The sequence below is a fragment of the Crotalus tigris genome, unplaced genomic scaffold (assembly GCF_016545835.1).
Source record: "Crotalus tigris isolate CLP2741 ecotype Arizona unplaced genomic scaffold, ASM1654583v1 scf7180000018068.1947079, whole genome shotgun sequence".
NCBI classification, from domain to species: domain Eukaryota; kingdom Metazoa; phylum Chordata; class Lepidosauria; order Squamata; family Viperidae; genus Crotalus; species Crotalus tigris.
Genome location: NW_024096805.1, coordinates 1,513,803 through 1,537,772, shown reverse-complemented (window position 1 = coordinate 1,537,772; position 23,970 = coordinate 1,513,803). Strand labels below are relative to the sequence as shown.

At 41.1% G+C, this 23,970-nt stretch overlaps 1 protein-coding gene across 8 annotated transcripts in view; it reads right to left on the bottom strand.

Moving 5' to 3' along the window:
* Window positions 1-23,970, bottom strand: part of USP6NL (USP6 N-terminal like) — a 139,273-nt gene that overhangs the window by 7,877 nt on the left and 107,426 nt on the right. For 6 of the 8 annotated variants that reach the window (XM_039347402.1, XM_039347403.1, XM_039347399.1 and 3 more), the window contains 6 exons: window positions 20,939-20,987; window positions 19,303-19,423; window positions 18,042-18,136; window positions 13,991-14,056; window positions 13,800-13,899; window positions 12,104-12,256 (listed from right to left, as the gene is read on the bottom strand). In XM_039347402.1, the coding sequence (XP_039203336.1) occupies window positions 12,104-12,256; window positions 13,800-13,899; window positions 13,991-14,056; window positions 18,042-18,136; window positions 19,303-19,423; window positions 20,939-20,987 (584 nt within the window). Of the gene's footprint in view, window positions 1-2,003; window positions 2,055-3,842; window positions 4,948-12,103; window positions 12,257-13,799; window positions 13,900-13,990; window positions 14,057-18,041; window positions 18,137-19,302; window positions 19,424-20,938; window positions 20,988-23,970 lie in introns of those variants that run through there. The other 2 variants (XM_039347405.1, XM_039347404.1) reach the window with 2 other exon arrangements.

The window sequence follows — 23,970 nt, the reverse complement described above, 5'->3', positions numbered from 1 at the left end:
TGCACAACCATTGCCTTTTGCAACTTTCCCCCTCTTACGACTTGCTTTCTGTCAAGGCCTCTTAAACAGGGCAAACACGCAACTGGATCGTTATGAGGAGGAGGAGGAAGGAAAGAGAAGGCTGGACAAAAAATGGCTGGTTAATTAAAGAGTAAAGTACCCCTTCTTTTTCTGCCTCTCAGCAGCAGAGCTGTCACTGCTGCTGGTTGTACTCAACTTGGCTGTCTATTGCCGCAGCAACAAGGGCTGAATTCTGTGGATCTCGGCTTGTTGTTAGAACTGAACTAGTGAAAGGAAGGCGACAACCTCTCTGGGGTGTTCTGCGCTGTGGCTCTGCGACTGGCAGCACATTGCCTCCTCTCCAACATTTGACAGAGACGGTTTGAAATGCAACTCCCTTGAAATCCGGGGTGGTGAGGGTGTGCGTGCGTGTGTGGGGGGGGGGGAGCTTCCTTCCATGACAATATGTTTACAACCACGGTGAAAAGCCAAGTTCCCATTTTGCATTTTGCACAAAAGCAAGGGCCCAATTTGCAACCCTGTAATTACAGCGGGACGGGCTAGGAACAATACGAAAATGACATTCGTGCCCATAAGGCATTGTCTTCTTTTTAAAACCAGCGACAGGCTCCGAGTGCAGTTTCAGCTCAGGGTAAAACAAAACAGCCAGGACCTTGAAAGCTGTAGGAGTTTCTGCTCAGCTGAGCTGGAAAGAAACCTGGTACGCTGAGATTTCTACAGGCAACTGAGCGGGTTTCATGATACTCTGCAATTGTTGAAGGATGATATTTTTTTTTTTTTACCCGTCTTCTACAATGCCCAAAGAAGCCTCAAAGACATAAGACAGGTAGTCCTCGACTTAACGACCGTAATTGAGCCTGGAATTAGGGTTATAAATCACGAGGTTCATTAAGCAGGTCATCACCTCAATGATAGGGCTTTATGACTTTTTTGTATGGCAGTCCTTAAGCGAATGCCACAGTTGTTAAGCATGAGTGTATTTTTTTTTAAGAAATTGGTAGTAAATGCTGGTTTATTGGTTAAAAAAAAGTCCTAAGCCATGGTTATGCAACAATGGGACATTGCAAATAGCCATCAACGCAGTCCGATTGTCGAGCACCCAAAATGCAACGTGACTGGGGATGCTTCCAATCCAGGTTGTAAGTACCTTTTGGGGGTGGGTACATCGTAACTCTGAATGGTTTCTAAGCAACCAGTCGTAAATCAAGAACTACCTGTGCAGGCAGCTGCAGGTTGCTACCTTAGTTCGTCACGTTATAGACATGGTGTCCAAACATGCATGATGCCTATGCGTGAATTATGTGAGCCACATGGCTTAATATAAAATATCCAGGGTTCCTCAGAGAACAAATGCAAATGGGGTTGTGGGAAGGGCTCCCAAAACAGTGTTTCTCAAGTGTGGCAACTTTTAAGACACATGGACTTCAACTCCCAGAATTCCCCAGCCAACAATGCTAGCTGGAGAATTCTGGGAGTTGAAGTCCATGTGTCTTAAAAGTTGCAAATACTTGAAAAATGCTGGAAGGATAAATTACTGGTCCCTCCCACTCCAGTGACATCACCCGGTCTTCCTGCAGTCTTCCGTATTCAGATTCTCATTCTTGTGTAAGAGGTCCATTCTTCCATAACAAGACAGTCAGGCACCTGGGCTTATAAAATCTACCTTTGCTCCTTATAGGCTGCCTCAAGAACCGATGACTGAAAATGGGGTGCGCTGAAACTTTCCTGTGTATGTCCACAATTCTCACATGATGCAACATGGCCCCCATGACGCCATTCTTAAGATACCTGTCTTTATGTAGGGTTCCGTTGTGGCTTGAAAATAATCAAGAATTCAGAATTGATCCAATTTTTTTTCTAGTGAGGAGGAATGAAACTACAGACAAGGTAAACCATGACTCATGCCGGTTAGTAAATAAAACCAATCCTTGTTTAAAGTGCAATCACCCCAAATGCTACATAGATGGTAAAGAATGGAATACCAGGAAACACTGGGAGGATAGTAGCGAACAGGAAGACCACGATATCGGGTGCTGGCAAGGGAAAAAAGAAAGCAATTCAGAAGAGAAAAAAAAAACAGCTTCACTCTGGTGTCATCAAAAGCCTCAATTACAATCGTTGGCCAACAAAAAACAAACCATCTTTTAGAGTTGAACCTTTCCAAGCCAAACGAAGTGAAGCATACAAAGCGAGCCAAAGCACACAAGGTATAAAACGTGGATGGAAATTGCCCCAAAACACAAGCCTTCTGTGGATGAAAGTTGCTACTACACTCATTGTGACACAGGGAGTCCTCAATTTATGACCATTTAACAACTGGCCGGAGTTAAGAGGGTGCTGAAAAAAGCGACTTGCCACAGTCCTTGCACTTAGGAGTACTGCGGCGTCCCCACGGTCATGTGTTCAAACTTCAAGTACTTGGCAACCGGCATATGATAGTTTGAGCAACATGTGATTGCCATTTGCAACTTTCCCAGCTGCCTTTCGACAAGCAAAGTCAATGTGGGAGCCAGATTCACTTAGTGATCATGGAGGGGGGGATTATAAAATTGGACATGGTTCACTCAATGGCCACATCACTTAGCCACAAAACTTCGGGTCCCAATTATGGCTTTAAGTCAAGGACTACCTGGTACTTCAGATTGCCCAGGAACATCATCGGGCCATGTGGAGAAATGGTCTACAAACACAAGGATGGAGTGCTTTCCCCTTGGGATTGGTTCTGGAAGTGCTGTTCTTCTCCATAGGCAGTCAAGACATGGGGAGACCCTTGGAGACTGCCCAGATCAGTTGTCTACTCGGTATAATAAATATGGGGCTGCTGCATCCAAAACAGATGGACATCTAACTCAAGACTGTCTCAAAAGCAAACCAGCGTATTTTCTTCTTTTCCCTCAACATCCGAGGTTGACACACAAAAAGTTTAATTGTTGTTGTTGTTGTTGTAAGTTGCGAAGTTGTGTCTGGCCCATCGCAACCCCATGGACAACATCCCTCCAGGCCTTCCTGTCCTCTACCAACTTCTGGAGTCCATTTTAAGAAAGTTTAATTAATTGCTCTAATTTGTCTTACAAGTAGTACCGGGATTAAAATCACAATTGGGACCAGAATTTCCACTGCTAACCAAGGGGGTTCTTAAGTGGAGTTGTACCCGATTTTACAACCTTTTTGCTCAGGTTGTTAAGCGAATCGTCGCAGTTGTTAAGTAAATCAGGAAACTGTTAAACCAATCTGGCTCCCCCCCTCCCCGGGACTTTGCTTGGCAGAAACATGTCCCCGGGACGCTGCAAAATGTCGAAAATACATACTGATTGCCAAGAGGCCAGATGTTGCTAATGTGACGGTGGGGCTGCTGAGACAGTTCTAAGGGAGAGGCTGGGTCATAAGTCACTTTTTACAACGCGGCTATACGTTTGAGCAGTCGCTAAACGAACGGTTGTAAGTTGAGGACTACTATAGTTCAAGAGAATTATTTGAGTCTTAAACCAGCATTTTAGAGCAAGCATTATTGCAGCTGACTCTTTTTTGGGGGGGAAATGCATCTTTTTAAAAAAAAAAAAAAAAAAAAAACCTAGTTCTTGCTACTCAAGTTGCTTCGATTTGAACAATAGGCTGGCCAAAGTGAAGGAAAGAAAAGAAAGCCTGTAGTTATAGACCAAGGGTAGGCAACCTTGGCTCTTTTACGACTTGTGGACTTCAACTCCCAGAATTCCTCAGCCAGCATGGCTCAGCTTGGAAACCTCTCCCTTTCCCCTCAGCATGGCTGGCTCAGGAATTCTGGGAGTTGAAGTCCACGAGTCATAAAAGAGCCGAGGTTGCCTACCCCTGTTGTAGACTCTTCCCTGACAGTTTTTTTTGGAATTCGATTTGAAGGAACGTTATGAATTATTCTTGATCTCTGTCACCACCCAGTGGAAATTCATCTGAGCTGCAAAGCGGCTGAGGTTAATTGTTCCAAGAGAATCTGTGGGTTTGAATAGATGTAAAGGGGGATTTTAGCACTGGATTTTATTCACAGCCTCGGCCTCATTTCAGGACGCTGAATGCTTTAGAAATGATGCCATGGCAAGAATATATGTGAGTAGAATTAACTTCATATATGCAACTTGTCAACCAAATTATCTTTTTTTTTTAATTTTAAAATGTAATCATGATGTTAGTGAAAAGCAAATTATGCTATTCGTGTGACTTAAACTGTATTGAAAATGGAATTTTTGGCTTTTCCTGGGTGTCCACAACACTGAGCAGATCAGAACAGTCAGCGATGTGGAAACAAAGAAACATCACAACATAACATTAAAATAGAATCTACCAGATAGAAGGAAGACTTTATCTTCACCACAGTTAGTGTGTGTTCAGATAAATCTTGAGTTTGTCTCTAAAACTAAACTGCTTTTCCTTCTCTGAGTTATTTTCATCGCAAAAGGAATGTGGAAGCCCTGGCTTGTAAAATATGTCTATACAATCATGCTGTTTATTGAGTTTAAAATGTTGATTGTACCGCCATGTTTTGGAAACTCCTCAACTGATTAAAAGAAAGACAATGAAAGGAAATAAATAAGGAAATAAATAATGGTATCAACATTTCTGGGAAGACAAGATCACCCTTCAGCACAGGCATGCAATTAAATGCTGCATGCATCTATAACAATTCTAGTGGTAGTTAGGAAAGTGAGGTAGTTATGGTTTGCTACTCTGAAAACACAGTAAGAAATACAACAGCACAAATCACACAGCTCAAAACACCCAGAGAAGCAAAGATGCCACATCAATCTCCAATTTCAACCCACTTGGGAGCACTCCAAAAATCAGAAAGAAAACCATCGTGTTTGAGGATTAGTCGGTTAACTGAAGCAAAACGCGAAGCAAAGGAAAATAGGTACGTGTGTGTTCTCCAAACGTATAAATGAAAAATCCCATATTCATCTGGAAAGGAAAAACAAAACGAGGTCTAAGAAAGGCTTGGAACAAAAGAAAAAGCATGGGCTGAACTGAGGGTGTTACAGATTCGTCTCATTAAAAATTTGACTGCTTGGCAATCAGACATTTGATTTAACAAATGCAGGAATATCAGCAGAGCTGAAATGGGGGGAATAAAGTTAGGAGTCACGTACTGAATTTGTCGAGAAAGCTGAAAGAACAAAGAAAACACAGGCAATAAACAAGTTTCGATGTTTGATGTTCCAACATCCCAAGAGATGTGCCCCCCCCCTTTTAAAAACATTTGGGAGAAAAGAATCACAATCGCTTGAGTGCCCTTGTTGAGCGCTGATCTCCCTTGTGACCCAAGAAGTGGGGGCAAAAGACTGCTTCTCCAAAGGCTGTTGGTTCCCCTTTCACACTGCCCAGCACCTAGGTTTTAATGCCGAAATGAGAAGGGTGGAACTGCTCACAAAAGTTCTTGCCAGCATCACCCAACCATGGTGAAAGCTGCAGTTAGCTGCAGTGTGCAAACTCTTAAGGAACCCAGCGATCCCAGTTTGGCTATTCAAATACAGCTGAGCTGTTGGATTAAGTTTTCTTCATTTCCTTAGCTTTTCTCTATTTTTTTACAACAGCTAATCATCTCTCTACTAGCCTCTTGAACAATTCTGCTCAAGTCTAGGGCTGTCCAATGCCTTGGATATATTAAATTAAATCCAATGGTATGTAAGAACAGGGCTAGAATCCTGCTGGATTAAACTAAAGCCTCTGGGGTGCAACTTCCTCTTTCACCAAGAGACGGAGATCCTTCAGCCACCAACAGCAATCTTTCCTACTGTCACTCCCCAGAGATTTAAATGTCCCTTTTCGAAGACCAGGAATCCCTTTTTTTAAAAAAAAATAATAAAAGCTAACAAGTTCTGCCTGTGAAGCAAAGGCTGCCAATTTATATCACAGGTGTTTGGTGCATATTTAAGAAGCTCTTCATTTGCTTTTGTTTTTTGAGAGATGAAATTTGGTTGGTGCAGGGAAACGAATGGGAAAGAACAAAAGCTTTCAATAGGAAACATATCACAAGGATGCCACATTACAAGGTTCCTCTTTAAACCACTCATTTATGAAAAAATAACCAGAGATCCATTAAAGGGTTTAAGGAACATCAAGGGAGTGGGGGGTGGGGAGGAGACATAAGGCCATCTGAATGTCTCCAGCAGTGTTCTATGTCTTGAAATATGTTTCACAAAGAGATATTATTTCTTCCTTGAAATATATCTCAAGATATACTTGAATTAATTAAATGATTTGTCAGGAATGGTATTAAGGCAGGGGTATCCAACGTTGGCAACTCTAAGACTTGTGGACTTCAACTCCCAGAATTCCTCAGCCAGCTGGCTGGGGAATGGCTGGCTGGAGAATTCTGAGAGCTGAAGTCCACAAGTCTTCAAAGTTGCCAAGCTTGGACACCCCTAGCATAAAGGTCTCCCGCTGAAGCAGGAGTTGGACTAGAACAAGGGTAGGCAACCTTGGCTCTTTTATAACTCGTGGACTTCAACTCCCAGAAGTCCTCAGCCAGTTGGCTCAGGAATTCTGGGAGTTGAAGTCCACGAGTCATAAAAGAGCCAAGGTTGCCTACCCCTGGACTAGAAGATCTCCAAGATCCCTCCCAATCTTGTTATTCTATGTTCTATATCAGACTGCAATCAGGCCATTAATGAAGTTTAAGGCCATGGTGACACCGGTGACAACAAATACCCTGTCTTTAAAAAAAATGTATCTTTTTATTTTTAAAAAATTAGCCTTTTTTTCCTGAATGCTACCATTTTCCTCTGCTAGAAACGGGACACTGGGGATGTATGTCTTCTCCTACAAGCCAGAGGCTATAAAGCAAGGAAGGGGAAGGTGTCCAAGGCTAGCTGGGGAATGCTGGGAGTTGAAAGTCTCCAGGTCTTAAAGTTGCCAAGGTAGGAAACCTCTGCTTTAAACTGAACAGTTTTTTCCCACGCACAAAGAGCAAATCCTCAGCAAAGCAAGGATGAAGCTCTTCCATTTCATTCTGAAGGAGAGCTTTAAAAGGATAAAGTATACCCAACCAATTCCCTTCCAGATGGAGCTTTATGTCCAACCCCCAGCCCCACAACACTGCATAAACCAGTTCTCTTTTTTGATAAGAGACCAAAGTCTGCCCAGGCAGCTTCGGAAGCTCAAAGCATCCTAAACAACCACAGCAGATGGAGAATTCTACCAAGCTTAATTAACTTCCAGATATGTTCTGATGGGAGGGACCCAGAGCACAAGAAAAAAATTGAGGTTGTCAAGCTCTTCTCCAAAGAATCTCCTTCCCAGAACACTGAATGACAGATTAAGCAAAAGAGGAGAAAGGATTTGGGGCTAACTTTGTGTTGTAGTTCTTTAGCTTGGAGTTCGGGTTTGTTCAGAAGCAAATATTGCTATGTTTCAAGGGGATTATTCACTGGCAAAGTGTCTAAGAAAATCCTGTAAAAGCAGCGTTTTCCCCACACTGAATTAATTGGTTTTGCTACTTAACGGGGAATATCACAATTACGAAGGGGAAAAAAGAGAGAGAAATCAAACTGAAGTCATTCCCCCAAGTATTGTGTGTCCTGGTGAGGTAGGGCTTTGAGTATCCAAGCATTATCTGTTGCCAGAGAGATGTAATGGACTACAATTCTCAGAATTTGCAACCAGCACGGGGTCTCGGTGCTGTTTCAATTCATGTTTCAGAGAGGGAATGTCTGGTCTTGTTTCATGGTTGCCCATGCTTCAAACGTGGAAGGCGCCAAGTGGAGAACATCTGGAGCCTTTCATATTAGATTGTTAAGCCTGGAGACCAAGAGTTCATATTGTCCCTTTGTGTTCAAGAAAAGAAGAAGGTGTTTTGTGACTGTTAAGTAGAAGAAGAGATTCTGACAAGAAGATTGGGCCACACCATTCCTAAATAGGGTGCATCAATATATCAATTTTCCAAAGATATAAACTCAGAGGAAAAAGTGGAAGAGGTGTATAAGAACACACAGACACAAGTATCTCTTGGTGTGGAAAAGATGGATAAATTTTATACAATATAGGTATGATATTAGAAAATATCATTTAGCTTTTGAATAATTTATATTTAAAGTTTAAGATATTATTTAGAAGTGTAGAATAGTTTAGTTTTTCTCTTTTTTTCCCTTTTATTATTTTTTTTATTTTCTTTCTTTTCTTCTTTTTCTCTTTCTGTTTTTTTTTATACATAATAGAGTTAATGTATTTAACAATTTGCTCATTGGATATAATCATATTTGTTTGTGGTTTATTTCAGTTTATAAGCTTTTTCTACTAAGTTTTAGTTAACTCTGTATCTAGCTCTGGGAAGAATGGGGGAGGGTTTGGGGGAGGGTTGGGAGGGATTGGGAAAGGGGTTTTTATTGTAAAATTGTAAAAAAATTATAATAATAAAAAAAGAACACACACACACACACACACCAATAAAGCAGAATATTTGTAGCTCAGGGTTGAAATGAGAGGTCCTTGGTGCTCTCTGAACTCGGTTGTTTTCTTGCAGACGTTTCATTACCTAAACTAAGTAACATCATCAGGGCTCATCAATGGTGGGTAATCAGAAAATCATATTTTTTTTTCCTGAATAATGCTTGAAACCAGAAGACAGCTAGTCTAGGCTCTTTTCTGCTTATTCACTTAGGAATATGGATGTCTCTCCACTTTCTTTTAATTCATCTCTGTTTGGTGGACTTTTTAACAGTGATGGGCCTTATGCTCTAACTGCATGTAATGGACTAGACAAGAAAAGAGCCCAATTGCATTTCTTTCCTGCCATTCAAGCTAATTGTAGGCACGAAGCTTGGATGGTACGTCTTTATTCCAAAGGCAACGGAAGGATGGAGAAAAATAATAACTAGGTTGTGTTAAGGGGGGGAAGATGAACAGGAAAAACTGAGAAGGGAGGTTAAATGGAAACAAGTGCAAAATCAGAAAGCAAATGAAGAGAAGGGGCAAAAGGTCTGAACTGCCTGTCTTCTCTCCAGGAAACATGTTTTGCAGGTCCCGAGAAGCCTAACAGTGTTTATATTTGCTATTAATGATACTCAAGGCATGCTAGAACATGCCATTACAGCGCAGTTTGCTATAATCCCCAGATTTAAAATTCTAATTTTAAAAGGGAGGGAAAGGACAGCAGCAGCAAAGACTCCAGGGTAAAAAAACTGGGTTCCTACACAGGTTGGCAAATAGATATCAGTATTATTTTTTTAAAAAAAAAGATAATTGAAAAATCTGGAAAAAGGCTGAAAAGACCATCACCACGGGGCGTCAAATTGGGATAGGCGTCTTTCTGATACTCTTAAAAACGCACTGCACCTTCAACAGCAACCACAACGGGGTGTAAACTGATGGTAGTAAAGCTAGAGATTTATGGAGATTTTGTCATCTGGGATGTAAGTTGTCTCAAAGGTGCTTTAAAAAAAAAAAAAAAAGCTAGACCGGTTTTTGCAGAAGAAGATGTTTCACTTCTCTTACAAGAAGCTTCATCAGTTGTCACTGGATGATGGGGAGATGGAAGGATAGGTACTGATGGTTGAGATGGAAGGATAGGTACTGACGGTTGAGACCGGATGATGGGGGCATGGAAGGATAGGTTCTTAGAGGATGGGGGGTTGGGGTTGGAAGAATTGCATTTTTTTTTTTTTTGCAGTCATCTGGTCATTAGACAGAGGGGGAAGAATAAGACACCACCACTATCTCCTGTCTACAATGCAGCCGTTTGAGCAGTTCCAAGAAGAGCCGAGGTGGCGCAGCAGCTAGAGTGCAGTACTGCAGGCCACTTTAGCTGACTGTGTTCAGCAGGTCAGCGGTTCAAATCTCACCATACACACACACACACACACACACACACACACACACACTGCTTACTGGTGTATATACACACATACATTGCTTACTGGTGTACACCGCTTAGAGAGTGCTTGCACTTAAAGCAGTATATAAGTCTCATAAATAAATAAATAAATAAATAAGGTGCCACGCCCATCTGCACCCTGATTCTGATGACCCTGAGGGCACAGATAAACCCCCAAATGAGACCTCAAGAGCTCTGAGAGAGAGTGCTAATGACCAGATGACTGCAAAGAAATACAATCCTTCCATTTCCCCCCTCCCCCCCCCAATCCAGTCACAACTGATGAAGCTTCTTGGATGAGAAGTGAAAAATCTTCTTCCTCAAAAAACAGTCCAGTTGCCTTTTGGGGGGGAAAAAAGCACCTCTGAGATAGTAAAAATAGAGGTCTTCAGGCTTTCAACAAACCGACACTGAAAAAAGGTGCAGTGCCAGAACTACACAGGGCTGGAAAACAACCTAAAATCGATATATAAAAATCCATAAAAGAGAATATTTGCAGCTTCGGGGTTGAAATGAGGGGGTCCTGAGCTTATTTTCTTATAGACATTTCATCACCCGAACTAGGTAACATCCCATCAGCACTGAAAACGTCTGCAAGAAAACAGCCAAGCCTCAGAGAGCACCAAGGACCCCACCTCAATATAAATCTGCATGGTGCATCGTTCACAACACAACCGTCCTCCCCATCTTTCAAAAGAAATATTTGCACCTGACATGTTGTTGTTGTTTTTACTTGCTTACCTTGGCCCCAAATGCTGACAGGCCTCTCTTGAAGGATTCACTCTTGATAAAGAACTGTAGCAGAACATTCAATTCCCTTTCCCACCTTCTTCATTTAACGCCATAGAAACCTCCTTAGGAAGGCAGGATTTGCTAAATAAACGAGGGAATCGCTCTGCTCTTTCTGCAAAGACTGCCACAATTGGCAAAGAGGACCTCGACTATTTCCCCATTGTGGGTGAAAATGCCTTTTCGGAGCCTGTTGCCTAGAAATTAACAAGACCTTCCCTTTCTAATTAAAAGGACGTAAAACTGCCTTCAGAATGTGCCAAGGTCCATGCCAAAAGGTAAGGCTGTTTGCAGGAAACAGATGCCTCCTAAGAAGCAAGTGATTAGGCATACAGACATTTTATTTATCTTTATTCATGCTTTGGGTTGGTGAATAGACGTGTTGGGGGGAAAATGGGGGGAATGCTGCTTTTCCTCCCCTTTTTCCCCTCCCATTTTGACAGTTTCTGAATTTTTCCTGAGAAATTAGAAAAATGAAAAAAGCTGTAAATTACTAGGGTGCAGAAGCATCTGCTTTAGAGTTGACAGTATTCCCTCCAAATTAAGAAATAAATGAACATGTGATGTCACAATAAACGGGGAACATTCTGCTTCCAGAAATCCATAAAAATCAAGAAAGGACAAAAATAAGAAATCAGCTGCAATAAAAATCCACTGACAGGATTCAGAACACGACTGATTGAGACACTTGATGAAAGTATCAAAATGGGTGTTCTACATTATTTTCTGTTCTGTTTTTCTGAACCTATATACATTTTATATTTAAAATATGGGCAGAAATGTCCAGAATATACATTTTCCCCCTTACTATCAAGTTGGCAGTCTCTTGTTTTGAAAGATAAATTTCTGTGTGCCAGCTTTAACAAAACAGATCAAAATGAAAAGATGCTATAGTCCTTAGAGTTTGACAGACCTGTTTGCTATAAAAACTAAACAATCTAAAGTAAATTAAATCACTGCCATCTGTCATTATCCTGTGAATAAATGCCATTATTCAATTGCATACACCAAAGACATATTTATGAAGAAATTAAGTGTTCACTCACCTTTCATTAACAATAAAGGCGTAATTGTAATGGATTTTAAACAATAAATATGCTTCCATTTCCCCCCAAATTCTCCTTACTTTTAAAGCAGGGAGGCAGGCAGCAAAAAAACATAATGTTTTTCCCACAGCTTCAAAATTTGCAGAAATGTTATCCTGAGAGGAACATACCTTGAAGCAAGGTAGCAAAACCTGCCGAACTACCTTAGTTGCACAGTGCACAAATGACAGTCACCTGGATGTGCTCATTTTGGTAAATGATCGGGGTTTCCAAGGAGATACACTGAAGTTCCTGCAGACTTCCCTTCCCAGTAGTGTAATTCTACAATCCTTGCCAACAGGCGAGGAAATTTCAAAAGGCGCGCAAATAAACACACCACCACAAGTGACTGGTATCTAGAAGGATTGCTCACCTGCGACAGGGAGGTCCATCTTTGCTCGTTTCAGTTCTGCCATGGAGCTTTGGAGCTGTTCTATTACGAAATCATCCTCGTAGAAAAACTCTTTGGCGAGAGTCTCCTGAAGAAACTGGACCAGTTCTTCCATCTGCAATTTCATCAGGTGTTCTAAGGTGATGCAGGAGGAAAAAATGAGCAGAGGTAGTCCTCAACTTACAACCATTCTTTTAGTGGCCAAAGGGACAAAGGCACTGGAAAAAGTGACTTATGACTGTTTTTCACACTGACGATCCTTGCAGTATCCCCATGGTCATGTAATTCAAATGTGGATGTTTGTGTCATGGTTCCGAAAGATGAAACTCTTCAAAGAACTTTGAGGCATTGTTTACCTTAAAGATTCTTTAATCCAGCTTCCAAAGTACATAGCTGAAGCCAAAATCTGACTTCCCCTCCCTTCAGCACACAGATCAAAGCACAATTCCTCCTAAAACTAACAGTCATAAATCACATTCTCCAATTAGTTTGAAATGCTGGCTTCCCACCCAGTTTCCTCTCCCGGCCATCCTTTATCAGCTCTTGTTAGGATATTGAATGTCTAACTAACTCCCATCCATTCCTCCCCCTCTCCCCAGCATCATGTAACTCTAAGAGTAAAACAACAGAAAGAAAAACATTGTCAAAGCAAGAACATCCAATGTTAGCAATGTTGACAGCTTGGCAACTGGCATGGATTTATGACTGTTGCAATATCCCCAGGTCACGTGATCGCCTTTTGCAACCTTCCGCCAAGCAACGTCAGTGGGGAAGCCAAACATATATAACAAACATGTTGCTAATTTAATGACTGCAATGATTCTTTTAACAACGGTGGCAAGAAAAGTTATAAAATGGGGCAAAAAAACTCACTTAACAATTGTCTTACTTAGCAACAAAAATTTTGGGCTCAATTGTGGTCATAAGTCAAGAACTACCTGTATCAGACAGCGATACTTTATTGGGAGTTTTCAGCCACCATGGAGTCCTTGGTGCTCTCTGAGCTTGGTGGTTTTCTTGCAGATGTCTCATTGCCAACTATGTACACTGATGATGTTACCTAGTTTGGTAATAAAACGTCTACAACAGGGGTCCTCAACCTTGGCAACTTTAAGACTTGTGGACTTCAACTCCCAGAAATTCAGTGGTTCTCAACCTTTTTAATGCCGTGACCCCCAACTGGTCGTAAGTCAAGGACTAAACCGGTCGTAAGTCGAGGACTACCCAACTGGTCGTAAGTCAAGGACTTTCCCTGCCCAGGAGCGCCACGCATGCGTGGTGCCGCCCCCTGCGCTGGCTGAGGCGTAGCTGGCAAGCGGCAGAGACGGAGCAAGCCAACCACCGGCTGGGCCACCAGCTGGCCCAGCCCAAGGGAGGTAAGGCACCTGCCGGAAAAGGGGAAAAAAATAGCAGACAGCCTTGCTTGGCGACCCCCATGAAATGGTCGATCGACCCCAAATGGGGTCGCGACCCATAGGTTGAGAACCGCTGGTCTACAAGAAAGCAACCAAGCTCAGAGAACACCAAGAACTCTTCAGTTCAAGCCTGAGCTACAAACATTGTCTTCTATCACTTTTAAGCCAGGTAGAAATAAGAATCCCCAATTCTAGTCACTTAAAACAAGGACTGACCATGCCAGGTAGTCAGAGAGCAGTTAAAGCCAAGGCAAATCTCTTACTTCTGTGCAGTTTCAGAACGGTGTAGGCCATTGCAATAAGAATCCGCTCTCCTTCGAGTACGTAGACATCCCAGATCCTGAGGGTCAACCTAAAGGGAGTCTGCAATGAAAGAACCATGCAGATGTGTCAGCAGATAAACAAAAATTCATCTCTGGCCCAGATAATGAAAATAACAGCTAAGGCTACTCACACGGTCAAGGAAACACTGGAAAAACCACTTCATTGTGTAAAAGGTGGTGTTGATCTCCTGGGAATCCTGCCAAGAAGACACATTTCACCCATCTTAGAAGAAAAAAATGGCATACAGCAGAATGCAAATATAGAGTTAAATGCACACTGTATTCAAAGTGTATTTTCCCCTCCGAGGGCTTGTTTCAAGACCCTTGTGCTGCCTTGCAGGATAACTACAGGTAGTCCTTGGGACTTCCGGTTTTGCATCGCGGCAAGACAGATGCAGGAAGGCAGGGCTCTGCCGTCTGCGCCCGATTTCGCCCTGCTGGGGGCCCTGAAAAGGGCCTAAGGTCACCCCGAAGAGGTGATGAAGAAGGAGGTGTGGCTTGTTGATCACGGAAAGACAGCGGTCTTTCCGTTTGATCCAAGGAAAGCCCTCTAAACCGGCAGGGAAAAGACCAGCCACATCTCTGTGGCCAGCCATTACCTGCTGACAACCGAAGAACAAAAGCTTCAATTAGCACATCGTAAACAGCATGTTTGGAACTGGGTGAGAATATTGATCCTTTCTTTACTACTTTACAACTGAATTTCCTGGGAAAGGCTCCCAAGAAGCTAAATACCTCCGGATGTGAACAGAAGCGGTGTTTTAAATTTATTATGGGAGACAGAAATATACAATACTGAAGTGAAAGTTATACAAAGCTACAGTTTTGATAAATTTGAGAACTGAGATAACTGTTAAGATTTTCTCTTTGAAAAAAAATTCATTCTGGTGAAATGTAAGAAATCAACCCTTTGTTTTAAGAGTGGAAAATGGATTCTGAATGATATCTAGTGGTGGATTTGAGTACAGCACTATAACTAGCCCCGTGGCTGCTTGGTGATTTTCAGCTGAAGGGCAATAAAGGAAAATATTTTGGCATATTTATCATCCTGACTTTCTTGGACTATAAATACTTACTGAGCTTGGACTTTTAATCTCAAGAACTAGTGGGAGATAAAGAAAAAACTGACTTTTGAATATGTCTGGCTTCAGGGAGGTTGAACATTTTGAACACTTGGAACATTGTGGATTACAACCTTGCCTGACTGATAATTTTCAGAATACTTGAGACAGAGGATTACTATAAAATACTGCCATTAGGATTGGATTATAAAGGCTACATATAAAGACTAGAAAACCAGAAGAAACTTTGTTCCACTCTTACTGAGACTGGTGACACTAGAGGATTTCTAGGAATGATGCCTCAAGAAAAAACAAATTCTTTTCAGAAGGAAATATTCTCCATGCTACAGCTAATTCATCAAACAATTGTTGCACACAAAGAGGACATAAAAAGAAACCATAATGAGACTAAAAATAACCTAGATGATATAAATGACCAAATCTCCAAATTGAAGCAACAACTGGAAAGTTCTCAGATTAACGATTACAAAGTATGAACAAATAAATCAGAAACTAGAAGCAGAAGAAATAGACCTAGAAAGGGAAGAGATTGGAGAAGGGAAATATGGACTGCCATATACAAATAAAATACTGCAAGACCTACCTATAACAATGAAAATACAAAGGACCCCTTACTCCTTTCTCCAAAATACATCTGATGACAAGGAAGAAGATTATAGAAAATGGAACATAGAGCGGGCAGGGGAAATGTTTAAGGAATGTGGATGGGTGGAGTTCCCCCCCCCAAAATACTCTACCTAAATTATCTTCCTCATGCCAAGCAGCTTTCACAAAAATAGAAAGAAAATTTTGGGGCAATTTATTGCCTTGTCCTGGAAAGCTACTTGGCAAAGAAAGAAAGCGAGAGTTAGATTTAAAAAACAGAGGATTTGATCTATCAGAGGAGACATTATCTATTTAATATACCTGTCTGAATATGATTAAAAGAATGGATGACCCTTAGATATAACTAGATTTTTATAATGGAAAGTATGATTTAGAATTAAAATAGCATTTTTTTTCTTCTTTTGATATGGGAAATTTGAAAATAAGAGGATTGGTATGAATAAATTTTTTTACCTATATAAATAATTAATAATGAGAAAATCATAAATGACAAAGATACTTTAAATATTGATAGGAAATTAAACTTTAATTAGAGCCCAAAAAACAGGATATTGACTTATGAATTGATATTATTGTTATTTGTATATTAGTAAAATATGATGATGTCTATACCTAATTTTGTATACATCAATAGTACCAAGAATTGTAATTGTCTAATGAGGGGAAAATGGAAAAACCATGGGAAAGGAAGGAGGATCAAGGAAAGAATACTGCATTGTGCAGTACTAAATAGATTTATATTGAAGAAGTTAATGTTAAATATGTAAACCCAGACATGTTGTTTACTAAACTTTTAAAGATTGTAATTTTAAATACTTTAATAAAACTTATAAAAAAATAACTACAGATAGTCCTCGACTTACAACAGTTCATTTAGTGAGTGTTCAAAGTTACAACAGCACTGGAAAAAGTGACTCGTGATCATTTTTCACTCTTATGGCTGTTGCAACTGACTCATATTTATAACAGTCACAGTGCCCCGGGGTCATGTGATCACCTTTTTCTACCTTTGGACAAGCAAAGTCAATGAGGAAGCCAGATTCACTTAACAACCTTGTTACTGACATAACAACTGCAGTGATTCCCTTAACAACTATGGCAAGAAAGATCGAAAAATGGGGCAAAACTCACTTAAATGTCTCGCTCAGCAACCGAAATTTTGACCTCAGTTGTAGTTGTAAGTCGAGGACTACCAGTTTATGGTAACTCTGGTGACAGATATGTTGGGAAACCACTGTTCAGCTTCTAGACATATGGGTTGTCTCCAAGCTGCTTACAGCAGGGGTCCCCAACCTCCTAAGCCAAGCTTCATCTGCACATGTGTGTGATCTAAGTAGCACATGAAACCATCTCCCTCATTTATGGGAAAATTGTTTTCCATGGAACTGATTGGGGACCACTAGCTTAGAGTATTTGCATCCCATCCCATCCCATCCCATCCCAGAACATCTCACTGCCCTCATAAGAAACCTAAAGAATAACAGAATGACAGAGCTGGATGAGACCTTGAAGGTCTTCTAGTCCAACCCCCTGCTCAAGGCAAGAAACCCTATACCATTTCAGACAAATGGTTGTCCAATCTCTAAACGTACCCAATTCCTGCAACCGTTCTTCATATCTTTTAACTTCCAGCCCTCCTAATCACCTTTGTTGCTCTTCTCTGTACTTTTTCTAGAGTCTCAGTATCTTTTTTTATATTGCGGTGACCAAAACTGGGTGCAATATTCCAAGTGTGGTCTTACCAAAGCTTAAAGACAGGTCAGGAATAAAGACATGTCAGAAAGCCACAGAATGGGCACAACATGGCCAAAAAAGACTGCTCTAGGCTTGCAAAGGAATGTTGACAAGATCGAACACTTTCTCCTTATTTATTCAACCTGTGTGTTGAAAATACACGAAGGGAAGATGAGTATGGTTTTAAAATTGGAACAGGACGATCAATAACTTGCATTATGCTGATGACACTATTCCAATAGCTGAAAATACAATGGATGTGCAAGCTCTGGTAATAAAAGTCAAGAAGCACAGTGATAAAAAGGAACTTTAATTAAAAAGATCAAACTAATGACTGCAGGTAAAACAACCAGCCTTAGGATAGATCAGTGTTTCTACAGTGTTTCCCAACTCCCAATTCTGGGAGTTGAAGTCCACATGCCTTAAAATTGTCAAGTTTGGGAAACACTGGGATAGATAATGAAGATATCAGAGTGGTAGGTTGCTTCTGCTATTTTAGGATCCACCATCCATAGTAAAGGAACAAGCAGTCAAGAAATAGACTACCAGGTAGCACTTGGTAAAGTAGCCATGAAAGACTTTTTGAAAAGTTATTCATATCTCATGATGTGTCTATGTCTATAAAGATTAGTATGGTGCCAGCTGTTGTGTTTCCTATGACACTCTATGGAAGCGAAAGTTAAATGAAAATTAAATGCCAAAGAAATTTCATCTGTGAACAATTCCCTTGATCAACATATTCATGTTGGCATTTACTTACAAAATGTTGCTTAAGCTTGGACAAAAATTTCTTCATTATTTTGTCATGATGCTCTTGAAACCTCAACAGCTTAGGAAAACCAGGAATAAAAAACCCTAAAATTGGGAAAAGTGAGGGAAGGAAAAGACAGGTCATCATGAACAAGCAACTATTTATTTGTTTGTTTATTTGTTGTTTGTTTCTTTGTTTGTCTGTCTGTTTGTAAAACTTGTTTACCATCTATCTCACCACAAGGCGACGCTGCACACTGCAGTAACTTAATAAGTAATGTTAAATTAAAATATACTATTTTAATAGGATTACTAATCTATACCTAGGCTAATGCAACATCTGAATCTGAGTTATAACAATGGGAAAGATGAAAAAGAAGAAAAAGTGGAAGGAAACAGAAGAGGATGACCAGTAGCAGAGTGGATGGTCTCAACTACAGCAGTGAAAGGTGCTTTGCTAGAAGATCTGAAGACTTAGGATGGGACAGACCGTGCTGAACAAGTTCTAGTTATGTAGTCACTAAGAGCTGACCTCAGTTTGATGGTGTGCGATCAATCATTCGAGGTTTAATGCAGTTGGCTGTTCAGTATCTTTTGGAAACATGTTATGCGAACCAGGTCACTGCATGAAGCCATACAGATAGTCCTCAACTTATAACCATAACACAGAGACTGCCCATTATGGTTGTAAATCACGACAATGGTAAAGCCATTGTCACGTGACCAGGCCCAATTTTAACCATCTTTTGGTGCCTCTTGTTAAGTGAATGTTGAAGTCATTCAGCAAACTCATTGTTCACAATGGGGTATTTTTGCTGAAAACCAGAAGTAAAAGATCTGTTTTCAGCAAAAACAGATCCTAAATCGGACTCATGTGACTGCAGGACACTGCAAAAAGCCACAAATGTGGGCTGGTTGCTGAGCACCTGAAATGTGGTTACACAATCAGGGGGGGGGATGGTTGGGAGACGTTGCGGGGGGCAGCTGTCAGAATTTTGTAAGTACTTTTGGGGGGATCCATTGTAACTTTGAACAGTCACTAAGCAACCAGTTGTAAATCAAGGACTACCTTTAACACCATTTGTTTCAGCTCTATGTGATATCCATAAGATCTTTGACTTGTCTACTTGGTTTAGGACTGTGGTGCGAACCCAGCCACGATATTGAAGCATTGAAAAGCAAAATTCTAAATGTAATTCTTTAAAAAAAAAGTGTAATGTGAAGAGGCCAGTTTAGCTATAATGGCACTGAATGAAACGTCAGACACCTACCATGCATAGCATGCTTGGGCCCCGAGAGCAGTTTCACCAAAGCCCAAAAAGCATCTTCTTCATTCATGTACATTAGGAGCAATGCGGTTATGTGGCTCATCCCTTGACAGTATCCAACCTCCTGGGGGAAAAAGTAGACAAAACCGTTACAAAATTTGTGTACACATGCGAACAATCATGAAGCAGTTGTGCTCACTTTCTTGTAGTAAAGGTAGATGGAGTGTGTATTATGAGATATTTGAAGGAAGGATATTCCTGAGGATTAGCTCTCTGTCTGACTTTGCATAGAGAACTAAAAAGGAAAATAAGACTGGTATAACTAGCAGCCTTGGCTCTTTTATGACTCGTGGACTTCAACTCCCAGAATTCCTGAGCCAGCCATGCTGAGGGGAAAGGGAGAGGTTTCCATGGTGAGCCATGCTGGCTCAGGAATTCTGGGAGTTCAAGTCCACAAGTCATAAAAGAGCCAGGGTTGCCTACCCCTGGCCTAGAGCTTCTACAGGACAAGCTATCATTATCTAATTTTGTTTATCCTGAAGATGTAGAGAGGCCTCTAAGGCAGTGTTTCTCAACCTTGGCTGCTTCAGAGCATGCTGGCTGTGGAATTCTGGGAGTTGAAGTCCATGGATCTTAAAGGAGCCAAGTTCAAGAAACATTGCTCTAAGGAAACGTTGACTATAAAATTAGAAGAGGACAAAGGAGTCCTTTCTTCCCATCTTCTGCACTTTGACCTGTTGTTATTCTCTATCTTTAGCTTATTCCATGTAACCTTTAGCTCCTCTCCCATTTAAGTGACTGGCAACCCTCATGGTGAAATACTGCTTAATACAAAACAGCCTTCAAGACAGAGTATTTGTACTTCAGAAGGAAGTCAATGCAAACCCTCTGATTAAATTTCTCTCCTTTCAAACTGATTCATTTGAACAAAGAATTTGGACCTACCTGAAATGTCCATATTAATTTAATCCAACCTATTCCCCCAATTGAGACTATATTATCATTTAGGGTTTATGCTACCTTAAAAGAGTTTTGTTGTGAGTTTCATGGAACTCAATCTGACACTTGTGAATAGGAAGGCACAGAATTATAAAGTGAGCAAGTTATGGATTTTAGCCCACTAACACAGTTTGGCTTATCCTAGTAATGCTACCGGGAAATTCACTTGTTCTGCTCAATAGATTAAAATGGCTACCTCTCTTCAATTGTTCATATCAGCGGTAAGAAGGAAAACATTTGTCATCTTTTCAGGAACATTTGTAAATTTCCGTTCCAAAATTTCACAACTGTTTCTTCTTCGTGACCCTGCTCAATAACGCTGCTAAAATTGATTAAGCTTAAAATGTAGCATTTTATTAGCTGGGTGAGTTTATTCACCACTGTTTTTACAGTTTCTGATCTTAATGGTTCCAGGCAAGCCTTTGCAAAACAAGCTTTGATAGCATCTGGCCAAGAATCAGAAATATTTTCTTTTACACCTGTTGAGCCAAACAATCCAATACAGAATTATGCCTATTCAAAGTCACTGTTTTCATGTTGACCTTGAGAATTCTATTTCCATGAAATTCAACATCGCTTAAGAATGACCTATGTAACCGACGGCGTATAGATGCAGAGAGGCATACACGGAGCATCTTACCGTATTATATACAGAATATGCAGCTAAGACATGGAACAAAGATTGTTGCCTAGGGGAAAAAACACAGAAAGTAACTATACAAAATGAAAATGTGTTCTGGAGCCACGTTACAGGAAAAAAAAAAAATACTTGTGATTTAAAATGTTGCTGGCTTAATTTCATATCAGTCCTATTTTGTACATCTGTATAACCCTGCACAGTGATAAGCATCTCTCAGGTACAATATACTGCGAAATTTAATGCACTTTAAGACAAAGGGAAGAGATTTAGATCTAGACCCTACTTTGTGGGGTTCCTCATAATTTTGTACTCTTTCTGTTCCTACTTAACATTCACATGAAGCTGCAGAGTGGGGTTCTCTGCCATGTGCAGTTAAGTATCATCAGTGGGCAGATGATACTTAGTTACAGAAACTCCTTGGTTAACAACAGTAATTGGGACCTGAATTTCCATTGCTAGCTGATGAGGCACTATGGCATGTGATGGCATTGTTTGGTGATGGTCCTGATGATGGTCATTAACAGAACCCCACTCAAATCCTACCTGTTATGTGAGGACCTACCCAGATCCAAGCCATTCTGTAGGAGAAGGGCAGGCAGAGCTGGGGTGGAGTTAAGCAAATCATCAACCTGGAATCGTTACATTCCCACAAGTGGTCCATGTCCACCCCCTCTTGAATTCCATTGACCCTTATCTGGTCAGTGTTGAATTTCAGTTGACCAGATTCTTGTGTATAAGCTTGAGTAAATACTGCAACCTAACGGATGGCTCTGATTCTTTGCATCTAACAGGTTTCTTCCTCCCAATCCTAAGCCTCCTTTTCAACTTTTTGTTGTTGTTAATTGCGAAGTCGTGTCTGACCTATCGCGACCCCATGGACAATGTTCCTCCAGGTCTTCCCCTTTTCAACTACCCTCACTCAAATATCTCCCCTCCCCTTTCTGTCCTTTGGGCTGCCCAAGACTTCATTGGCCCTGCTGCCTATGCTTCAGTCTTGTGAAAAGGCCACACATGATTCTACCAATGTTTAAGAGCATCGACCAATTGTTTTCATAAGGCACGTGTGCGCGTGCGCGCGCGCGCGCACACACACACACACAGAGGAAGACTTTATTTCAAAGCAGTTCTCTCTGCTTATCACAAGAAAAGCTGATACTCCTTATTGACTTCTGGGTTGCCTTTCTGCTTAACTGAACACTGAAAGCAGCCTACTATTTACAAAGATCGGCTATCTATCTATTATGTATGTGTATGAGTGATAAAAGCAAGTACATCAGTGTTCCATTATATGGTGAAATACTTACAAAAGCTCTCTTTTTAAGGGAAAAAAAAGAAAGACCACGCAGGGTGTTGCCTATCTGGAAAAGAGCTCTGTTATAACCAAAGAAACTGAGCGTTGAAGGAAAGGGACTGTTGCGGAGGAACATTCACGTTACAAAATGTAATATTGTATTTTGTAAAAATATGATGAAACCTGGACGCCTGGGGGTACCTGTTTCTAGCTTGCCCTTCCATTCACTCACACCTTCATTGTAGCCCCAGTCTGCATTCTGGGTCCAGAGAACATGCTGAATCCTCACAGATTTATTTTTTATCCTGTGTTTATTATTTTTTACAATTAACTCAAGGCAGCAAATATATCCAACACACCTTCCTCTCCCTATTTCCCCCACAATTCTTTGAGGTGAACTGGACTGAGAGAGTGTGACTGGCCCAAAGTCACACAGCTGGCTTTGATATCTAAGGCAGGACTAGAACTCACCATTTCCTGGTGACTGGCTCAAGGTCACACAGTTGGCTGTCAGGTGGGACTAGAACTCACCATCTCCTGGTGATTGGCTAAAGGTCACTCAGCTGGTTCTCATGCCTAAGGCAGGAGTTGAACTCATAGTCTCCTACTTTCTACCCTGGCGCTTTAACCACTAGACCAGTGGTTCTCAACCTGTGGGTCGGGACCCCATTTGGGGTCGAATGACCATTTCACGGGGGTTGCCAAACAACGCAGTCCGCCATATTTTCCCCCTTTTCCTTAGCTGTGCTATTCCCTTTTATTCTATTGGCTTTTGAAAGCCAATAGAATAGACTCTCTTGAATAGAGTCTAATTCTATTGGCTTTCAAAAGCCAATAGGAATTGTCCAGGCTGTCTCTGCCCTGCTGAGCCCGCCAAAAGTCCCATTCTGCAAACGGTGCTGCACCAGTTGAGTAGTCCTTGACTTACGACCGGTTGAGTAGTCCTCGACTTACGACCGGTTGGGGGTCGCGGCATTAAAAAGGTTGAGAACCACTGCACTAGACCAAATTTGTTTTGACTTTTTTTTCGTATCTACTGACTTGGTTTCCTTACCCTTACCACAGAATCCCTTCCTCTTTTGTGCACAGATAGTCATTCTGGCTATGTTAACAACATCTGAGGTTGAAATTTGGACACCATCATCATCATCATCGTCATCCTGACAAAATGTATAGACATTTTTGCAGAGAAAACATGTCATCTTCTACACTCTCTGCAGTTTAAGAGAGGCACCCACCGAAGAGGAAACAGTACAGGTAGTTTTCGAGTTATGGATGTAGCTGAACCCCACAATTATGGTTATAAGTCGTGATGGTTGAAAAAGCAAGTCGCAATGTGACTGGGCCTGATTTTACAATTTTTTTTTCCAGCAGTCATAAAGCAAATGCGAATACATTGTTCATTATGGGACGGGTTTTGACAGAAACTGGAAGTCAATGCCAGTTTTCAGCAGAAACGCAAGTTGTGATCGTGTAATCACTACAAACGCTACAAACGGTTGCAAAAGCGGTCAAGCAGATTAAAATGTGGTCATGGGCCTGTGGGTGGGTGTGCAGAAGTTAGAACTTCGAATTCAGATCATAAGTCCCATTTTAGCGATCCTCTGTAACTGCCAGTTACAAGTCGAGGACTACCTATAACTGGGGGACATGGAAACAAGCCCTCTTTTTGATGGTCTTCTCCTTCTGGAACATTCTGTCCCTTGAAAGTTAGAATGGCTCTTTTCCTGTTAATCAACAG